Raw genomic sequence first — 21134 nt, 5'->3', positions numbered from 1 at the left:
AGCTATTGCTCCTACTCATTCCGTTTTCATGACACAGCTGACGCAGCCGCCACGAGGCTCGTGGTTTAATATAACATAATAAATGAAAGGAAAACTATTGTTACTAGCCCCGGCATCTGCTAACGCTGCGGGAAGCACCTGAGCTGGGGCAGCGGAAATAGGATAGCAGGCAGTGTGTAGAAATTAAATGAAAGGGGTGAAGGACAATAAATCTGTTTACATATTATCATCAGTACAGGTCGCACGCGCGTGATGATCTAGGCTCGTAAAAAGCTGTTTTATGGTTTTATCATTCGTTAACTGCACCATATGAAATTTCACGGAAGCTCGCTAAATCGTAACTATTCTGCGTTTGTGCTGTGAAAGGTTAAAATAAGTTTTTTTTTTTTTTTGTAGGACACGTGCAAAGCCAACATGAAAACCAACGCCTCGTTGGCAAGAGGTGGCAAAGCAAAACCAGCAAAACAGCAATAAGCCTACTTCCGCTGTACGTCCATGTTTCCAGTCGTCACTTCCGCTTGCCAACAGTTTTCTGCCTTCTTTTATTACTCCATACCGTCATAGCATATCAAGAAGAAGGACTACCTGTGGTGTGTCGCCGAGCGTGTTGGTGGGACCCGCTGTCCGAGTACCGAGCCGTGGGCAGAAAAAACTCGCGTCTGCGTTCCTGTTCCGCATCTCCTAAGGTTGCCGAGGTTTGTGTCGTGCCCGCAACCGCGCTTCGCTCCCGATTCCGACCATGAACGTCAAGGAGGAGGACAACATCTGCATCGTCTGCTGGCGAGAGATCCACGTTTACGCGATCGGTCTGTGCGACCACCCCGTCTGTCACGAGTGCTCGACCCGCATGCGTGTGCTATGCCGAAAGAGCGAGTGTCCCATCTGCCGTCGAAACCTGCCCAAGGTGAGAACCATTTCGTTCAGGAGCTTCTTTTCGGCCGTGCCTTTTCTTTTGAATGGCACGCGGCGGGCAGGGTTGCTCTTGGTGTATGGCCAGGCCGACCAGAGAGTGGTGTGTCGAAGCGGTTATCTCTGCTCGGCGTCCTGGCCGATCGGCTGAAGCCGCCGGTACTTGTTCCCGCGCTCGCGTACGTGAAACTACGACGAAGCACGCGTGGCTTGCCGATTCCTCTGTCATCGCAAAGCTTAAACGGGAATCGTCAGTAGGCATCGCAGTAGCCGGTTCGTAGCAGTTTGTCGCACGGGTATGATTTGACCCTTTCGGCGTTGGTGTCCGAATGTAGCGTTCTGTTCAGGTCGAGGAAAACTGGAAAAAAAAAAAAATGCTCAAGTTCCGCCGACACCGTGAAAATCCTTGCTCCTTTTTGTCCGAGCGTTGCCGACTTCTGACAGCGCCTACCTGCAACTTGGCTAGCCGTAGCACGTCAGGTGAGAGCCTTTGTGAGTTGATAGCCGTGGCTAAGCGAAGCCTTTCGTCAGTCTTTTAGCTGCGCCGTGGAATGCGACGTGGAAGTGGCAGTAGTTCCAGCCGTAGTTCCGTTCAGTATGAGACGAAGGTCACGCGTATCAGACCAGACTTCCGTCTCTGCGTTCTCGAACCATTCATCGGAGTCTCGCATTTTGAATTGGTTATGATGGTTCGTCGGACGGTATGAAAGCTGCTTATCTTTCAAGGTGCAGCACATTCCGAAGCTGTGAGGAGAAAGTCTTCGATAGACAGATTAGGGAGGGCGCTGAACGTGTTTGCCCTTAACAGAACGAGTACGCGGTGGCGAGCTGCGGTGGCTGTTTTTGAGTTTCTCATTACGCAAGTGCCTTTCATTTTTTTTTTTTTACGAAAGCCGGCGTCTACGAAAGAATGAATGAAAGAACCAACGAAGGGACGCCGTGCAATAACTGAAATAACCTTTTTTTTTCTTGTTCGTAGCAGTGTTCGCCGTGTCCACAACAAGTGACCAAATCGCTAAGTTCCTCGCAGGCGTTCCTCGCAGGCGTTCCTCACCAAATAGGGCGAAATCAGCGTGCTCGCAGGAGTTCGCCCCACCGCGGCTCCCTTGTTTGAAGCGAGCAGCTAAAGTTCCGGATTGTCGGGAAGCGTTCCCACGAGTCGAATTTTCGCCGGTTCCGTAATGTCTGTCGGCTCTAAGCGCCGACAGGCAGTCGTAATTTGTACCCTAGCCCTTAAAAAACTAACTGTCTTCGACGGGCGTGACTTTTCTCGAGCTGTAGTCGAAACGTCCGCTTGATACCAGTGTATGTGCTTGCTCAGGTAATGCGTGCGTGCAGTCATTCTTCTACCTATACAGTCTCTCTCATTACCGTGAATGTGGGGATAACCTTGTTGCATATGTATTGTGGCCTGCTGTGTTTATGTAGTGACAGTTCTGGGAGCATTATACCGCATTGTCAGAAGAGAACACTTGATAAAGGTCAGTTCATCGCATAGCATAGAGCTCATTTGTCAGCTATTCTTGTATACTATGTTTGCAGTATGCAACCTATGTATGAATGAATAAAAGTCTGAAAATAAATTTAACATTTTGCTCTGGGGTAGAACCTTTATAGCTCAAAAGGACATACCCACAAAGAAGATATGCACTCATCAAAAAATGAATGAGATACAAATAATGTAATGAATGAAAAGCTCTCAGTGTTCGCCATTAGTATGCAGCACGAGTCAGAAAGCAAGAAGTGTCATTGAAGTCAGCACAACACATTATTCCCGCTTTGCATAACTTATGCAAGCCATAGGTTTCTTCTACAAACAGTAGTTCTTTGCAATGGTTGTTACCTACTAGGCTCGCAAGCTGACAATTGCTAGCCCTGTCGGGACACATTGTGACAAAGCAGATGCACTGAAAAAATGTCTCGTTTTAGCTAACTTGAGAGCCCTGCTGTGAAAACGTTCGTTGCAAGACCTTAGTTATTTTGATTTCTCGCATATGTCTAAAGCTGAGAGGGTACACAGTACTGGAGCAAGCAGTGAAAGTCTGTAAGCATTCCACTTGTACAACTCTCAGCAAAGCAGAGGAGGCCTTTTATATTCATCAGAAAGGCAGTCTATGTATCAGCAGCCCTTCGACTGCCTTATCCGAGAGGGAGTTAAGGTATCTGAACTCCCACGTGCCTTCCAGAAAACGTCTGTGTACCTGATAAGTGTTTCTATATGTACCCCTTCTTTTCTGCAATAAAAACTAGTTGATGGAAAAAAAAAAAAACAGCGCTTGTTTGTGTTACTCCATCGTCTTTCGTTTTTCCCGTTCTTGTTGCGCTGTGAACAATATCATGAATTGTAAAACTCTGTAGTTGCTGTGTTCCAAGAGATGTGGCACGCATGTTGTTAGTAATTTGTGTAATGCTGATGTCAGTGGAGTGTTTTAATTTTCAATTGTCTGATCACAGGGAAAAATGACCTGATGGGGGGCAAGTTTGTATTCATGCGGGATGCTTGTATTAGGTTTTGTGGTGCATTACGGTCGTTGCCGGCATTGGGTGGTGGGAATAGTGGCGCCACCTGAGAGTGAGCAGGTGAACCGTTGAGTATCGTTGAAGGTGCACGTAATGGCCTCATGTGTGCACAAGGCTATTTATCTCTTCTGGCTGCAGGGAAAAGGTTTATGCTCTCTCACTTAAGCATTTATTGTCGCAAATATTGTCTGATGACCTTGAAGTGGAAATGCAGACACATTACATATTGGTCGCGTGGGACACCACAGGCACCATGATGGAGCCCCAGCGATAGCTTTCAAAGTGTAGGTCAGAGCACGTGGCAGCAAATAGATCATAAAAAAGTGCAGGTTTTCATCATGTTCATGATCTCAAGCATGGTAGCCATCATGACATTGCTGCAAGTCATCTACTTTTGTGCCTGTCAAAGCTGCCATGTGCCGAGCGCATTTTGTAACTCTGAATTCTGTGCTGAAGGAAGGAATAAAAAGCACTAAAGTAAGACTGTACGCAGTCTGTAAATGCTTTCTTCAGCCAGCTCTCTGCCCAATACTTGGGACTGAGCTTTATACAAATCCCTTCAGACACTCAGCCGCTGCGATTTAATGCTGCAGTGTGGACAGCATTAAATCCTGACGTACAGAAGGCCGTGTGTTCATAAATGCTGGCTCAGTAAAAGTGAGCTGAAGTTAAAAAAACCTTGGGCAGGTAGAACAGTCTCGAGTGAGGCATGCAGAATGATCGCAGAAAATTCTATGTAAGATGAACGTCATATTATCTTTCGGTAGCTGTGGTGTGGCTCCTGAGAGTGTGTACATTTCATTAGCTTGTGTTTGCTAGCACTAGATTCTTAAAAGGCCTAAAATATGGTTACATGTTTATGCAATGACTTCGTGTGGCCGGAATGAGACAATAGAAGCAAAATTGAGACCCTGAAAGCTGTGTTGAGCCACAATGTGTACACATGAGGACCTGGTTGAACTTAAGTACCGTATTTTCCGGTGTATAAGACGCGGCTTTTTTTCAAAAATCTTGCTGATGCGTCCTATACAAGGGTGCATCTTATACGCTAATTTTTTTTTTTTTTTTTTGCGAGTTCAGAAATTACTTAGGCTCTTGTTCAAGTTTTTTTGACCAAAAAAATATCGCTACCAATGACGCGGTTGTAAGACGGTTAATGCTTCAATGCGGGCACCACCATGCGCCACTTTTTTTAAGTGAACTTTATCATGAAACGGCGGGGATGACGACTTCCGGGATCACAAACACGCGACGATTTCGGAGGCCCCAAGCAAAAGTAATGTGAAATGCCAAGAGATGGCGACAAACACACTTCTCGCCATTGTCAGGACAAGCCAAGACAAGCCGGCGTTCTTTTTTAGCCACCCTTTGCAACTTTCCTTGCTCCGTGTATGTAGTGAGAAGAGAATGTGTCAGCCGCGTTGCCTCCAGAAATGGGCAAACCTTTTGATAGCACATTCGAAGATGAAGACTTCGAAGGTTTTAAGTAGAAATAAAATGTCATGGACACATGGGAGAGCTCTTTCGTTCTTTCTTTCTTTTTTCTAAATTGTGGGCGGGTATGGCGTGAGTGTTGCCTTTTCCGATCACTGAATTTCTCACAGGTACGGTGAATTTCGCGATGGTTGCGCAGGCGTGTTTAATTAAGCCTCACTAGCCTAACTGGGTAAATTGGGGTGCGTCTTGTATACCAACTTTTTCAATGACAGCCTGCATATACGGCGTGTGCGTCTTATACACCGGAAAATACGGTAATCATCTGGGAGTAAGCGAACTTTTTCTGTGCTATATTGGCATTCTTCTGAGAAAGATTTGGTAATTTGAAGTTTTTCCCCCAACTGGGTACTAACTAGTGTTTGAAGGGGACCTGGTAGGGCAGGCCATGAGGTGCGTTTATGCACCTCATGCTCTGTTACGGTGCCCGGGGTTGCTTTGGCTTTGGGTGTAGTGGACATGCAATAGTAGGCGAGGCGTGAGTGCATTTGAGCACCTCATCAGTGCGTGCCATCCTGGTGCGAGAGGGAATGATGGGACATGTTTAACCCTTTGACGCGCCAGTCTTGCTTCCATCAAACTGAAGTATTTTTCTGCCTAGATAGTATATTCGGGACTTAAGAAAGACAATTTGTTAGTTTTCCAGCGCAAGATGCTAGTGGTTGACTTTTTTGTAGGGATGTGCGAAATTTCGTACAGTGTGTGTCATAGTTGATAAAAATAGCAACATTGTTATGCCGCGACTTATAAGACATCCAGAGGATCTTGGAAATAATTTCTACTTCATATGGAGTTACACTTGAACATGCAAAAAAAAAAGTTGTGTTGCTACTAGTGGCAAAATATGTGCGCGCAAACATGATGCCCTGCATAACTGTTTCACAAAATAGTTTATACTGCATTTGCTGCATGGCATAAAAAAACCTGCCGATTTGCTAAATTAAAGTTGCAGTGCGAAATTCACCTGAAACAAAAAAAAATCACTGTGAAGCCCACTCTTAGAAAAAGCTGCAAATTTGCATTGCACACATTTTGTACATGCGTGTCAAGGGATAAAGGGGCATTTCTTTGAAGATAGCCTTTTGCTGGTCTCCGTGGAGGTTTCAGGCAACTATTCAGAAAGAGAAGCACCTATGTCAAAGTCTCTGGCTGCAGTACTGACGTTTGTCCTTACCTTTGTTGAGTGTGTCAGTAGTTCTTAGAAACGGAGAAAGTCGCATATTTCATGAGAGTACCGAGCATATACAGACCAGGGAGCTTGTTTATTGAATTAAAATCTACGTGCTTGCTCATTTCTTTTTTGTGTCCCCTTTTCTGCATGAATGTTATCATCAGATAGTAGAGGAGAAGGCGCCTGATAAGCATATTTGTCTGACTCTTGACGCTGTGAAGGTTATTGGGTGCCTGCCTTATAGCTCTTCGAAGTGCAGTAGTCTAGTACTGACCTTTTGTGACTGGCCATCCTGAAAAATGTTACCTGTGGGTTTCACTTGCTGGGATGGCTTGCCCCCCAATTCTGTAACTGCCAATTTGTTTTTTTAGTCTATTATTTTCTTTGTTTTTATTTCTTACCGTTGTGCCTGTGGTAGGGATAGTAAACAGTTGAAGCCCATTGTTAGCAGTAGTTCCACAGTGAGGCCTGGTTTTCAGGCATTCATCAATTATCCATGCTAATGATATGGTTCAGAATTGAGTAATTAACCCTTTAATTGCTGAATTAATTCCCAAAGAGCGCACCAAAATTGCCAAATTTTTTGGCAGTTGACTGTTGTCAGGCTTAGAATACATGCTGAAGGCGCAGTACGCATTTCACAGACAACTACTGCCCTCTAGTGTTGAAAATTGCAACCAGTGCAATTGCTGACCGTAACTCGTCATTGGAAGTGGGGTGCAGTGCACCATCAGGTGGGACAAGTATGACTCGTCATAGGCAACGCTGGTACAATCTCCCATGATGAGTACAGCTTGGGGCTGGCGGTGAAAGGTTAATGTAATTGATTGTGAACTTGAGCACTTTTAATGTTGCTGCATGACATGCGCAGTATTCTTTGTTTTAGCACGTTGAAAACAGAAAACGAAAGAACAACACTGCAAAGGAAAGCATTTTTTATTTTCTTTGCATTTTTTGCATTCTGACTTAATTCCAAATGCATGTTTGCCACTGATATGGTGCTTGAGTCGGTACAACTTAAGTCTGCAGTGAAGCTCCGCCCACATTCAGCCTCCGCACACGGAATTCCTCCACGACAAAAAAGTTGTCCAAAGTTAAAACTTTTTTTTTGTTACCTAAACAAGAAGGTATTCACAAAAAAAAAATTACAAGCTCTAGAATTTTAACACCTAGCTTGTTTACTCTAGTAGCTTGTTTAATATAGTGAAACATTAAAAACACTATTTAGTTTCCTATTGTGATTGGCTAGCGGAGTAATACAGTATGCCGCGTCACCCAGTGTTAGCAACTGCTGTTTTTTTAAGTTGTGTCCTACATAATATTTTTTTATATATTTAAAACTATATTTCACCTTGGGTTTTCCCTTATCATCTTTGCTTTTTACAGAGGCCTTTTTTTTTTTGTTAAGTTTAGGTATGGTTCTGTACATGGCTAATAACCTACCTTAGCCAGTGAAAACAGTATTCACATGGGTATGTTCGCATGTGTCAGATATAAGGCAAGCAGCTGTTGGGAAAGACATTTCCTGTCAAAATTTCCGCAAAATGCATGCACCAATGTGTCCTTCACATAAGCTACAGATGAAGGTGCAGCCCTCTACTGGCATAGCATCCTGCTGTGTGGTATTTTTATGTTTATTTTTATGTGATGGGCATCTTTTTGTTATTACCTTGCTCGCGCACCTACCTTTCGTGCACGCACGTTATCACAAGTATGCACTTAGCAACAGATGCTTAGGTGGATTGTAATGTGTAGGGAGCACTTTGGACATGATATACTCACTTGGGCAGTGCTATAAGTGACAAGGTGTGGTTAGGGTGTCGGGGTCTTCCAAAGAATTCAATATCAGTATTTTTTGTAGCTGAGGCCATGAATAAATTTGTGTGACATACATGTGACCAGTTGACAATGTCTTTACTAGTTTTGCCTGTCTACTACGTTGTCACTGGCTGCTGTCACTAGCTGTCCAGTGCGTGAGGAAAAGAAACAGTGGTGTGTACGTCTCCCTAAACAAGGCTTACTGAAACAGTCAACAACTACAAAACTTAAAAAAAAAGGGTTTACATCACATAAACATGCAAAAATCAGGCCAAGTTCCCACACGCCGGTGGTTTTAAGAATAACGTCCAGTAGTTCTAATTAGAGTCTTTTGAGTCCATATAGCAATCAAAAGGAGGGTAATGAAAACAGTCCAGTCGGTACTTAAGGTGGATGGTGGTGACGAATCTTGCTAGAAGAGACCTCGCCGGAGCCTGCAGAGCATAGCCAAAGGAGCGTCTCAACAGTTCGGATTGTTGCTGGAATGCGTTGGCCTGGGAGGGCAGCATCAGTGCGTGTTTCCTACACTGGTGTCAAAACTCGAGTCCCTTTGTCTCTCCCCGGGGCGGCCACACGGAGGGGACGCTGTGGCATACAGTCCTCCTCGCCCCGCGGTGCATTGCGCCCATGTATCTTCACGGCCATGGATTCACACGCACTTTCGGTCCCTGGAGCTATGCGCCCACGCCATCCGGTTTTCTTCAGTCTCTATGTACACGATTATTTCTTCCGCACTTTGCACCGTTGCTTTGCTCCTAAGGACTCAGTGGCTACGCCGGTTTCGTCCGCTGCGTGCCATAGTTTTTCTTCGTTTCCTTTCTTGACGTGGTGTCTCACTCTCACTCATGACATCATTGCGTGCAGTTCTTGTATGGTCATAAACACGTGTGGCACTCTCTATTCTTGTTCAGAAGCCCTGTATTTGAAGGGGAACATGGCTTCAAATCTCCAAAAGTGGCGAAAAAATTCATTTTTTGAAAATATTTTATCAACTTGTATGCCTCGTTTTTTTGTGCTGTCTCAGAAGTTTCGTTTCCGAAATCGACCAGGAAGTAATCTAAAAAAGTCGTTTCGTGAGCCACGGCGGCAGTGGATTGCAGGGAAACACTCAAACGACTGCTGTTTTTCTCTGTTATGGCAGACGTTAACTCACCTTGGAGAGCAAATTTCTTCAAGACAGGTTTACCTATTGTGACCTTGCTTTGTTTTGTTGCATTTCCAGGACCACCGTGCAGCTATAGACATTCTTTTGTTTTTCAGATTAGTGAATTTTAAATTTCTTTGGACGAAATTTTATTTTCACTCTAGGTACGTCAGTGGACACTGCGTTGCAGAAATTCAAAGCCAAAATTTGTGCTTTCCAGGGAAAAAAAAAGAAAATCCGTGAATGTCTTAACCGTTAGCATGCCAATAGGAAGACAGTGCATGTTGAACCTGCCTTGGGCCGTGTTATCTCAACTCCGCAACCTTTTCACAAAGTTCAGAGGAAAAATGTGTATTAGGAAGCAATTTTCTGAGGGTACAGTGGTGAAATTTTGTGAGAGTAGTCATAAAATTTATTGTAATGAGCTCAAAAAAAATTTTATACACATACATCAAGAAGTAAAAAAAAAATTTGATGAAAGCAAAGTCTCATCGCAAGAAACAACAAGCACACGACATACTGTCTGCAAGCACTCAAGTGTGGTGATGGAGACAATAATGGTGTACCTGCATTATAGAGCTCCTTCCTCCAACAGGCTACCGCGCTGGCTTCAGTGGTTATGGTGCTCAGCTGCTGACCCGAAAGACACGGGTTCGATCCCTGCTGGGGTGGTCGAATTTCGATGGAGGTGAAATTCTAGAGGCCTGTATACTGTGCGATGTCAGTGCACGTTAAGGAACCCCAGGTGGTCGAAATTTCCGGAGCCCTTCACTGCGGCGTCCCTCATAGCCCGAGTCGCTTTGGGACGTTAAACCTCCATTCCTACAACATTGCCCCCTTCAGCTGACGCATAAACACCGGCATTGTGGTGAGCTTGGCTGTCTGATAGTGCTTTGTACTAATGTGCATATCTCTGTTGTTTGCTCCCCTTCTTCTGTGGGGTGTGCGCAGGTGATCTTTGTGAAGGAGTCCCGCCCCTTTGAGGAGCTCAACAAGCGGCTCTATCAGGTGGATGTGCGGCCCCAGATCTGCTTTGGCGATGAGTCGGTGCGGCAGGCGTACCGGACGCTGCTCGAGAACCGGTGCAAGTACTGCACCCCGGCCGAGGGCAAGCCGGCGCCCAGCTTCAGCACCTTCGGCATGCTGCGCAACCACGTGCGCAAGGAGCACAACCGCACCTTCTGCGACCTCTGCATCGAGCACCTCAAGGTGAGAGAGGAGGACACGGCGGTGACCACTGACCCGTTCACTTTGTGGGTGCTTGCAATACGCTGAGGAGAAATTCTCGGTACAGGGCTTCAGCAGAGTACCACGCTGGACACTCGTTTGATCAGAAGTGACAGTATCAGCAAAAACGAATGTTTTATTGCGAAAGCAATACTACGCCAGGTCTAACCGCTCGTCGCGTGGTCCAAGGACCCCCCTGCTCCTCGAGGAGCTGAGGAACAGATGGTGTGACGTCAGCCTCTCCATTGCTATGGTGACGCGTGACGTCAGCTTGCTCTCTCCGCCGTAGCCAGGAGCAGCCGGTCCTGCCGCGCTGCTCGATGAGTCTCGCCATGGAAGTCACCGACGAAGAGTCTGCATCTGAATCTAGTTGCTCCACTACTTCTAGACAGTTTAACTCTGAGGTGACAGCCATGCAAGCTAGGAAGAATGCAAGAAAGAGGTTACAACGTGCCCAAGAAATGGAAGAACAACGAGAAGATCGACTGCGGAAACAACAAGAATCAGAAGCAGCTAAGCATTGTATTGCTTTCGCAACCAACCAGGTTTAACCAGAGCTAGACCACACCAATTTTTTGACAATTTTGTGCAGAGAACTTATCTGCCACTTGTGTTTGCATGTGTACGTTCGCTCGTGACCTGCTCTATCTCTTCACCTATTTGCATGTTTCAAGCAGAGCCCAGGGTACTCTGGTAGCCTTGTTTGCAATGGCTGTAGTTGAGCTGATGAGGCCGCTCGCTTTGCGTGCACGCTTGCGCAGATCTTCCCGAGCGAGCGGACGGCGTACACGCGGCGCGACATGGTGCGCCACCAGAGCCAGGGGGACGTGGAGGACACGTCGCACAAGGGTCATCCGCTGTGCAAGTTCTGCGACATGCGCTACTTTGACAACGACGAGCTGTACCGGCATCTGCGCCGGGACCACTACTACTGCCACTTCTGCGGGGACGACTACCGCCTGCAGTACTATCGGTGGGTGCCCAGGCTTCCCCCACACCCCCCACCCCGTTTTTGTTGTGGGCCCCAGTGTTTTGTGGTTTCACAAGCACGCGTTACAGAAGTGCTTGTCGGGCTTCTCTTGGCAGTGATTTGATGGTGAGGACAAAACTGATTTAGCTTTCATGTTAGCCATACCCCCCAGTCTTCCCCAGTAGGCTTAGTTGAATGCCATCAAACACAGATCACATCAAATTCTCATCGGCTGACCCATTTCTGTCCCCCTTCGTGTTGGTGCAGCAACTACGAGTACCTGCGGGCTCTCTTCCGGGGTGTTAGCTGCGCTTCTCTTGGCAGTAATTTTACAGTGAGGACAAAGGACTGATTACGCTGTCATGTTAGCTGTACCCCCCCCCCCCCCCCCCCCCCACCTCCCCAGTAGGCTTAGTCGAATGCCGTCAAACACAGATCACATCAAATTCTCATCAGCTGACCCATTTCTGTCCCCCTTCGTGTTGGTGCAGCAACTACGAGTACCTGCGGGCCCACTTCCGGGAAGAGCACTTTCTGTGCGAGGAGGGCGACTGCCGCAACGAGACGTTCACGGCGGCCTTCCGCACGGAGATCGACCTCAAGGCCCACCGCGCCCAGCAGCACAACCGGTCGCTCACCAAGGCCCAGGCCAAGCAGGCACGCACCCTCGACCTGGAGTTTGCCGTCGCCCCGAGGGCCTCCGCCAACACCCACGGTGGGTCTCCCTCCCGAGTCTCGCAGGGATAGTGTACGGGACAGGCTTCTTAATCCTGTTTGAATCATATAGAGAACAAGCACGAGATGCTGATTATCATCATCGTCAGCCCACCTGTGTCATCCACTGTAGGACAAATGCTTCTCCCATATCCCTTCAACTACCAGCAGCCCCAGCCAGCCAATCCCCTCTAAGGTTCCCAACCTGATCTGCCCACCTGGCTCTCTCTGGCGTTTCGTGCTACGCTTGCCCTCTCTTGTAATCCATTCTGTTACCCTAATGGGCTACCAGTTACCTTTCCTTCATGTTACATGTCCTGCCCATGCCAATTTCTTCTTCTCGATTTCAACTAGGATACGCTGATGCCACACACAAGTTGTAGTAAGATAGCTGGAGGAAATGCACATGTGGAGATGTTATGTGCAGAGCAAATAAGCAGTATTGAGGCCAGTGGAGTGGATTCCGAGGGAAGGGGAATGCACTGGAGAGAGTGGCAGAGGCTGGAATGATAAGATTAGGGAGTTTGCTGGGTTTGGGTGGCTGTGGCTAGCAAAGGCCCGTGTAATGTCTTGTACAGTGTCCCTGTATAGTTTCTTGCACTGTACTGGGCCGTCCACTCTTGGTGGAACGCGCTCGTCTGTTCAGGGCTACTATGTCACAGGGCCACTGTGTCTGACACAGCTACGCATCAAAGGGAAGTGGCAGATACACCTGTAGGTGTATCCTATTGGTGTATCTTCGCTAGGTGCAAAGGGTGCAGTGGCCCTCCAGACAATGCAGCCACACGCTTGCCTGTTCGCACAAAGAGTGGACGACACTGTACATACTAGAACTGATGGGGATGATGATTTGGCTGCTAAGAAGGAAGAAAAGGCTGCCTTTGAATGTCAAGCTGAATACTGAATGCTTTCTGATCATGAAGTTAGCATACAAGATGGTGGAGAGGACGAGGCCTAAGCAAGCCTTGCTCTGTCCCTCAGAGTTGTAGTGCCATTTATTACCACAAAGAAATAAAAGCGTGCACCACAGGATAGCACTCAAGGAGCTAAGAGGATCTTAGACCAAAATTTTTATTAATGAAGTCCCAATTATGAAATCTTTGGGAAACATACTTTTGTGTGCTGATTCCAGTTACAGTAGAATCTCGATGATAGATCACAGCTGATACGATTTTTGGGATGATACAGATTCATAAAATTCAGTGACCGGAGTGCATTGTGTGCATCGTAAATAATTTCGGGTGCCATTGCTTCAAAGCCGCGCTCGCGCCCTTGCTGCAACTAATTTAACTAACACAGAATGGGCTGGTTAACGGTCAACACATTGGCGAGTGTCTATTCAAACGCAAGTGCTGTGTAAAGGGTTTTCAGAAAGCCTGCTAATGAGGGTACGGGTGCGGGCATGCTGGCGTTTGCTCGCACTGAGAAAGGTGCAGGCATGCAGCGGAAGTGTGCGGTGTAGGCAGCTGACACGTTGCACTGCGCGCGGCTTTTCTTGCTCACGCCACTCCTGTGACCAAGAAGCCTGAAACTCTGAAAAAGGGCCGTCAGCCTGTGGTTTGCTGAGCTATTGTGTTGTGCAGCAACCAACAGTTAAGTGTCTCGTAGCAAACCTCACTGCGCAATGCTCACTGCCACTCTGAAGCGTGCGTACGGTTTCGGTGCCACATTGCTAGCCGATGCGCATTGCCTCTGCTGTTGCCGGTACTCACCTATGAGGCATAAATGTGGAGGCTAACAAAGAGGGCTCAGCTTAAGTTAAGGACAACGCAGCGAGCTATGGGAAGGAAAATGATAGGTGTAACGTTAAGAGATCAGAAGCGGGCGGAGTGGGTGAGAGGACAAACGCGGGTTAATGACATCCTAGTTGAAATCAAGAGGAAGAAGTGGGCTTGGGCAGGGCATGTAATGCGAAGGCAAGATAACCGGTGGTCCTTAAGGGTAACGGAGTGGATTCCAAGAGAAGGCAAAGGTAGCAGGGGGGCGGCAGGAAGTTAGGTGGGCGGATGAGATCAAGAATTTTGCGGGGATACAGTGGCGGCAACTGGCGAAGGACAGGGCTAATTGCAGAGACATGGGAGAGGCCTGTGCCCTGCAGTGGGCATAGTCAGGATGATGATGATGATGAATGGAGGCAAACCCAGGGAGGGGACACGTGGGCCGACGTGGACCTCCCAGCTCCCCCATTCCCTTCCTCCCCAGATAGCAGGGGCCGCGGACGCCTTACTAATTGCCATTGCACGCCCAAAGCAAGCATGCTTTTCATTGTCGGTTGTGTTTCGTGTGCTGTCGTGCCGCTACATGGGGTTTTCTTCACTGTTATTAAGGGGGGAGCCTGGTCTTGATAAAAAAAAAAATATTAATGATGCCACAGTTAAGAAATCTTCAGGGAATATGTATTTTTGTGCGCCAATTCTAAATATGTCATTTAATTTCATGTAAAACAATTCCTTGAGCACTTAAGTAGTTTTTATACATGTATTTTGTGATGAGCCTTGAAAAAAAATTCTTGCAGGAATCTTGTTGAAATGTACGCCATTGGGTTCTCTTGACACCAAGGAATGCAGTAAGGGTAAAATTGCCTTCCTGCCTATCATAGAACTCAAGTTATAGGGTTTTGAAGTCGTCACTTCAGAAATGAGAAGAAAAGTGTGTAGTTCTCTTTCTGAAGTGGCAGCTTCAGTACCCTATAACTCAAGTTCTATGATAGCCTGGATGGTAATTTTACCCTTACTGCATCCCTTGGTATCAAGAGAACCCAGTAACATACATTTCAGCGAGTTTTCCCGGAGAAAATTTTCTCCAAAACTCTTTGCAAATTACTTGCATAAAAATTGCACAAGTGCTCAAGAAATTGTTTTACGTGAAATTAAATGGCACATCTAGAATCAGCGCACAAAAATACATGTGCTCTGAAAATTTTATAACTATGACTAGATTAATAGAATTTTTTTTTTCAAGACTAGGCTCCCCTCTTAAGTGCCCGGTCTGCTTAACGAAGTCCGCTCTGCGAAATTATATTTGAGAGAAGGCTTAAATTTTTGCACTTCAAGATCAGTGCGCAGAAATTTTCGGTGCTTTGCTCATCTAAGAACAGCATTTATCAAAATGTTTCTCTGGTTTTGTGACTTTTTGTTCCCGAGGGCTGGCTGTACTTCTGAGCAGCAAACTGGCACAGGAAAGCATGGCAGCATATGTGCAGCTGTGGAGTGGAAGTCATGACATGTTTGACAGGAATGCGATATGTCCACAGCCTAAATTAAGCAGCTCGTACTTTGACAGTCAATAAAGTAGTGCCACCCACTTGTAGCCTTCTGTCGTGAATGTTTGTCACTGGGTGGCAGCATCAAAGTTGAAGCACATCTGTAAATAATGAAAACATGGACCCTTGCTTACAAGGACAAACACTGCTCTCTCCAGTATGTGTCTGTTATAAAAGGGGTTCAACTGTAGGTGTCATAGGATATTTTATGTCATATCATATTCATATCAGTACACTGGTTCAGCTTTGGTGACAGTGCACAGCACGAGTCCACTGACTTTGTCCCAGTCTGCACTCCCCTTTAAAGAGAGCTAAGGTGAGAATTGTTTGTGCACTAAGATGATGTTGCAAGCGTTCTGAAGTGACGGTTCATTAATATGGGTACCAGAGAGCACCTTCCGTCTCTTGAAGGCCGTCTTGTCCTGAATAGCAGTACCGTTGTTATCTACTGAGAATAAAAATTGGGTGAAGTCGCCCCCAACCCATGGCACTGTGACATGTACACGGCTGGCTTCGCAAGCACAGACACTGAAACTAGTTTGTGTGGCTCCTCATGCAGCGTCCGGAGTCTACTACGACGAGTCCGGAAGCCACGGAAGGCGCGCCTCGCGGCAACCACGGTCAGGCAGATCACAGCAGTCGGACACGGGCAGGTACGTTTCGATTGTCTTGACATGCTGATGCGTGTCCCATCCAAGGCAGTCTTGCTTGTCACTTATTGAAATCCAGGGTTTGACGAAAACCGGTCTGGTCGGTTATGTTCATGATGAAAATTCTTCATGTGCCAACCATTCATTATGAGAATGACGTTTCGGCCCCACTGCGGGGACCTTGTTCACAATGAACAAGGCACCTATAGTCGGGTGCAATTTTTATAACGAATGGCCGACGCTTGAAGACTTTCCTCTTGTCACTTATTCGTGTGCATAGAAGTGCTGCTAGGTGCTTTCAAACATGTTTGACTTTCGGACTTCCTGGTATTTAGCGGTGTAACAATGTCTTTTTGTCATTACATGTCACAATGCTTCTGGGCCTGGTTGCTGTTGTTCTGCCTGTGCTCGTGGAATTGTCATTTTCATGAGCAACCCAGGCTGTGTTGCTGGACCTCTTACCTGAAAAGACGGGTGCTTGTTCTGCAGAAAAAAGGGGGGGTTGTGGATGATGTGTACGGTTCGTCTTTCACAGGCTTCAGGAAGCAGGGACATTGTTGGCAGTGCATTCTCAAGCCACCTGACATTGTGTATGCAACTTTGTTTTTGACTGTTTTTTTGTGGCTGTGGGAGTTAAGACTGAGTGGCTTCGGAATGTTACCTTTAGGTGCAAAGTACTTTACATCGATCTATGGTGCAAGGAAAGGACTCAGTAGTAGCTTTTCTTACAATAGACCAAAACATGCCTTCTGTTGTAGCTCTGTGGCTGTGGTGTTATGGTACATACTGGGTGTGAGGCTGGGGTCGCTGAATTTCAGTCTAAGAAAAATGCCAAAACACTTGTGTGCTGGGATTCTACTGGTGGTACTTAATGCAGTGGTGGTACGGGCAGGGTGCTTGACCTGTCCTATGCAGTGAGGCTTTTTCAATATGGCCACGTGAGTTTTGTCATCATGAACTGCATTTGTATGTTGGCTGTGTCCGTGGTTTCCATTTTTGACAGTGCGCAGTCAAGACAGTTTGACAGTGTGTGCAGTCAAGAAGAATGATAAGCTTGTTTTCTGATTGCTGCTGAGATCTTTTTGTTGTCTTGTTCTGTTTTCACCAACGACAATACGTTGTGCCGTTTCTGTGAGCAGTTCTTGATACAAGTACTAGTTGTTTTTGACCTGCTGCCTGCAGCATGACAAGACAACCTGAGCCTTCAGTTTGAACTCTTCGAGAGTTCTAATGTTTTGGATTTGGGTGTAAAGTAAGATGTGGTGATGATTTTGAAATTCTCGCCCATGCAGGGATGACCGGAACCTGTCCTCACGGTCGCAGGCCTCGCTGCACAGCCTGAACCTGACGTGGGAGGTGCAGCCTCCGGTCGACTACCGCTGCGAGAAGGAGTTCCCACAACTGGGAAGTGACGCGGGCGCTTCGTCGTCAGGCGCCGCCAAGGCGGCCGATCCGTTTCCGATAGCAGCGGCATCCTACCCGCCGCGGAAACCGGAGAAGGTCAACTTCAACAGTGTCGATGAGTTCCCCTCGCTCAACCCGTCAGCCACGGCACAGGCGACAGAACCGCAACCAAGTGCCATGGTGTCACTGCGGAAACTGGCCAAGACTCAAGCCAATGGAGTACCACCGGGACGGGGATTGGGAGAGAAGCAGCAAGATGCGAACAACAATGCCACCGGTGGCAAGTCTGGAGCGAAGAGGCAGGTGCAGGCGTCCGGAGACCGCGGCATGACAAAGCTGCAACCAACGGTGTCTGCGGTGGTGTCTGCGCGGTCAACGAATTCGGTCGCGGCCAGGCCCCTTCCCGCTTCCAAAGCACCGCCGAAGGTGGCACTGGAGGAAGAGTTCCCGACACTGGCGACGCGCGCCATCGCTCGGATCTCTGTCGCACCTGCACCAGCGCCTGCGCCTCAGTCGGAGCCACCTTGGAGCACGGCCAAAACCAAAACGAAGAAAAAGAAAAAAGGGGAGGAGGCGAAGCAGCCGGATACATCGCAGCGGTCTCTGCCGGCAGCGGAAATCAACAACAACAACAATGGCACCACCAGCAACGGCGATGCCAAGACATCGAGGGACACAGCCAAGCAGGGTTCAGAGATGCCAGCTGCACAACCACCTGCCACCGCTCCGACGGACAACCTGCTCCAGCTGATTGCGGCAGCAAGGAGAGGAACCACGAAGCCGGCCCATCCCGTGCCCGTTGCCGGAGCAACCTCAGACGGTGACAGTTCCGACTCGGACAACTCTGGGCCTGCGCCGATGCTGACGGTCGCGGACTTTCCGTGCCTCAACGGGATGTCGGGAGCGACGCCCGCCCCTCCGCCGGGTTTCGGCAAGCCCAAGCCGCCACCCGGGTTCGTGCGACCCGTCGGTTCCGACACGACGGTGGGACTGTCTCTGGCGTCCGTGACCGCGGCCACGGCTCCGTCGCCCTTACCGCCGCAGTACATGCCGCCTGCGGGCTTCCAGCAGAGGAACCTCAAGCTGATCCAGGACGTCCAGCAGATCTTGGCCAGGCGGACCGAGGGCGACCTCTTTGCCAAGTTCAAGTCGCTGTCGGGCTCGTTTCGCCAGGGCACGCTGACGGCGGACGAGTACTTTGCCCGCTGCATCGATGTGTTCGGGTCCGACAAGGACTTCTTCACCATCTTTCCCGAGCTGCTCTTTCTGTTGCCGGACATCCGGAAGCAGCAGGAACTGATGGCGACGTTCAACGCCCACCGGCGGGCGCAGGCGGCGACGTCGGGTGCGCTGCCCAAGGGCTGCTCCGTCCAGCTGCTCGTGTGCGCCACCTGTCAGCAGGTGCTCTCGGCCGAGGACTTTCGAAGCCACCGCACGTTGCACGACCCGTCATGACTCGACCTGCCGGCGTGCATCCAAGTGCCTTCTCACTGTGGCATCCCTGGCATGACTTGGTGATGTCACCGTTTTCCTAGGGCACAGCCCTAAAGACTGTTCTTCATTGCTAGTTATGCTCAGTTGCGGGGTTTGGGAAAGGGGGGGCTCACAGTGAATAATAATTGCTGGAGTGCCTGATTGAGCTCCTCTGGCTAGTAGCTGCGATTAAGGAAGCGGTTAAGGGGGTTGTAATTTGGTTTTCCCGTGTAGAGCTTGCTTTTATTAAAAGGAAAATAATAGGGATTTTGCTGTCAAGGTGGGCCTGTACCGTTCACATATGCCACTCTGTAAAGGTCACCGACTTACTACTGCGTTATGATTGGCAACGGTGCCTCCGAGCTTTTTTGTTTTGCCTTTCATTTTTTGAATGGTGTGATGTCAAAAAATGGCCCGCCTAGTTCCGCTGTAACTCAATGAAATCGTTGCGAGGCACTCTTGACTGTGACGTTTTGGATGGTCTCTTACTTTTTGCTTATGGTGAACACGTCGATGTTACTAGTCTAAAAGTGGAGTGTCGAAAAGCATCGACGCGATGGTGCCAGTTGTCATGGGACGAAAGCACGGCTCGGTGGCACATTTGAATGATGTGTCTTTCTTTTTTTTTTCATTTTTCTTGTCGGCACTGTCAACCATTCAGTCGCCTCGGACTAAGTCACCTGTAACTATCTTTCAAACTGTTGTTCACTTTGCCGTGTTCATTTTTTCATCATTGTTAACTATTACTTAACAAGTCACGCTTCCCATTAAATCTTGTTTCAAATAAAACTGCTCCTTGTTCTATTCTGTGACTAGGGTCATGAGTGCCTTCGATTTTGGATGTTCCTTGATTTCGGCGTGGTAGTCAAGTGAAATGTCATTATGTCCTGGAGACTTGAATTTAGCACCTACGATCAAAACACCGCAAGCGCCCAGCTTGAACTTTTGGGAAGAAACCAGTAACATTACTTCTAATTAATTTCTAATTTTGACATAGCCTGCCCAGTTTTGTTTGCGGGGTTTCTGTGCGACTTCCTTCCATATTTTGCAGTACCACTATAAAAAAGTTGTTCCGAACCTTGCGCTATTCTTTTTGTTAATATAATGTATTGCTGCCTTCAGTGACTTCATGATCTCTTTAGATATGATTTTTTTTATTGATTGGTTTTGTATGGGCAGGCATGCTTCGCAGGCATTGATACAGTTTATTCAATAGTCACCACATCAATTCTAGCCTGATTCACATTTTTTTTTTGGTTTTCCTCGAAGACACGGCCAGATTTGGCAGGGGCTCACTTAAGATCAACACTTACGCTGTCCTTACAAGCTGCTTCACAGGCTTATGCAAGAAAGACTTCTGTTCTGCCCACTGTCGTACTGTTCTTTCACACTTCTGCAAGCTGACCTAACCCATCTATTTGCGTTCCATCCATCATGTGCTGCTACTCCTTTCTCTGGATGCATTCGACTGCATCCAAGTGAAATTTGTACGAGCTTCCGTTACTCAAAATTTCTGGCGCATATTTCAACATTTTCTTTTTGCAGTCATGTCGCAGTTGTGTTTCAAGTTGTGTGTGTTTTTCTTTCCCCCTCTTTGATCCTGTCTGCGTATTCTCATCATTGTGGGTCGTTTGTCACGAGCGAGAAAGTTCTGACTGTTTTATGGTGACTCATTTCGTCATGCTCAGCATCAACTGCTCTCTGTATTTTATACTGCACTGTGCTGTGCTTACGCTCTCGTCGGCCGAGTGGTGTGCCGACTTCTCATCGTGGTGCGCCATTTTTAAAAAAAAATTTCTACTCGTCCGCTGTGCCGGAAGTTAGCACTGTGGATGACGCTGATGGCTTTCTCTGTAACCTATGCTTTCGTTCAACCTTGTACAGGCAGTTCTGGGGGAGAAGCACTTTTCCAGGAAGTAAATTATTGTTTTTGTTTGAGCATGGCATTGTTGCTTGTCTTCTTTCACAACACTGTGCTGGAAAATAATGCGTAAAAAAGAAAGCGAAAGAATCAGCAAGCCTTGGTTATCAAAGTACGAAAGTCAAAATTAAACGAACCGCTTTCCGTCTACATCAAACAGAAAAATCTGTTCATTCTAAAACGGCGCAAACAAGACAAGGACGACTGAAGGAAACGTACAACGCGAGAAAAATCTAAGTGCACCTGCAGTCAGAAGTTCACAGATTACGATATTAACGAGAAAGCATAATTTTTTTTAGATATGCAGCCTAATTGTAAATCTACGGATTACTGCACTATTAAATCTCAAAGAGTGCATCCTAGATGCTAAGATAAATCCAAAATAATGTTCCGTGAACTTTTGACGCCGGGTGTACAGTCGCTTGCTTGCTTATCTTGAATGGCACACACCTCTTCA

General features: G+C 47.4%; 1 protein-coding gene across 1 annotated transcript; it reads left to right on the top strand.

Moving 5' to 3' along the window:
* Window positions 1–544: 544 nt before the first annotated feature.
* LOC149347378 (E3 ubiquitin-protein ligase ZNF598) lies at window positions 545–20697 on the top strand. The gene is made up of 6 exons (XM_089587029.1): window positions 545–904; window positions 10008–10265; window positions 11045–11256; window positions 11745–11968; window positions 15789–15882; window positions 17172–20697. The coding sequence occupies exons 1-6, from the start codon at window positions 740–742 to the stop codon at window positions 18736–18738; spliced, it is 2520 nt and encodes an 839-aa protein (XP_089443155.1). The 5' UTR covers window positions 545–739; the 3' UTR covers window positions 18739–20697.
* The last annotated feature ends 437 nt before the right edge of the window (window positions 20698–21134 follow it).

This window comes from Amblyomma mixtum, chromosome 4 (genome assembly GCF_055824585.1).
Source record: "Amblyomma mixtum isolate Tamu chromosome 4, ASM5582458v1, whole genome shotgun sequence".
Taxonomy (NCBI): Eukaryota; Metazoa; Arthropoda; class Arachnida; order Ixodida; family Ixodidae; genus Amblyomma; species Amblyomma mixtum.
The sequence above is the reverse complement of the archived record's forward strand: the minus strand, read 5'-3'. Positions and strand labels throughout refer to the sequence as shown.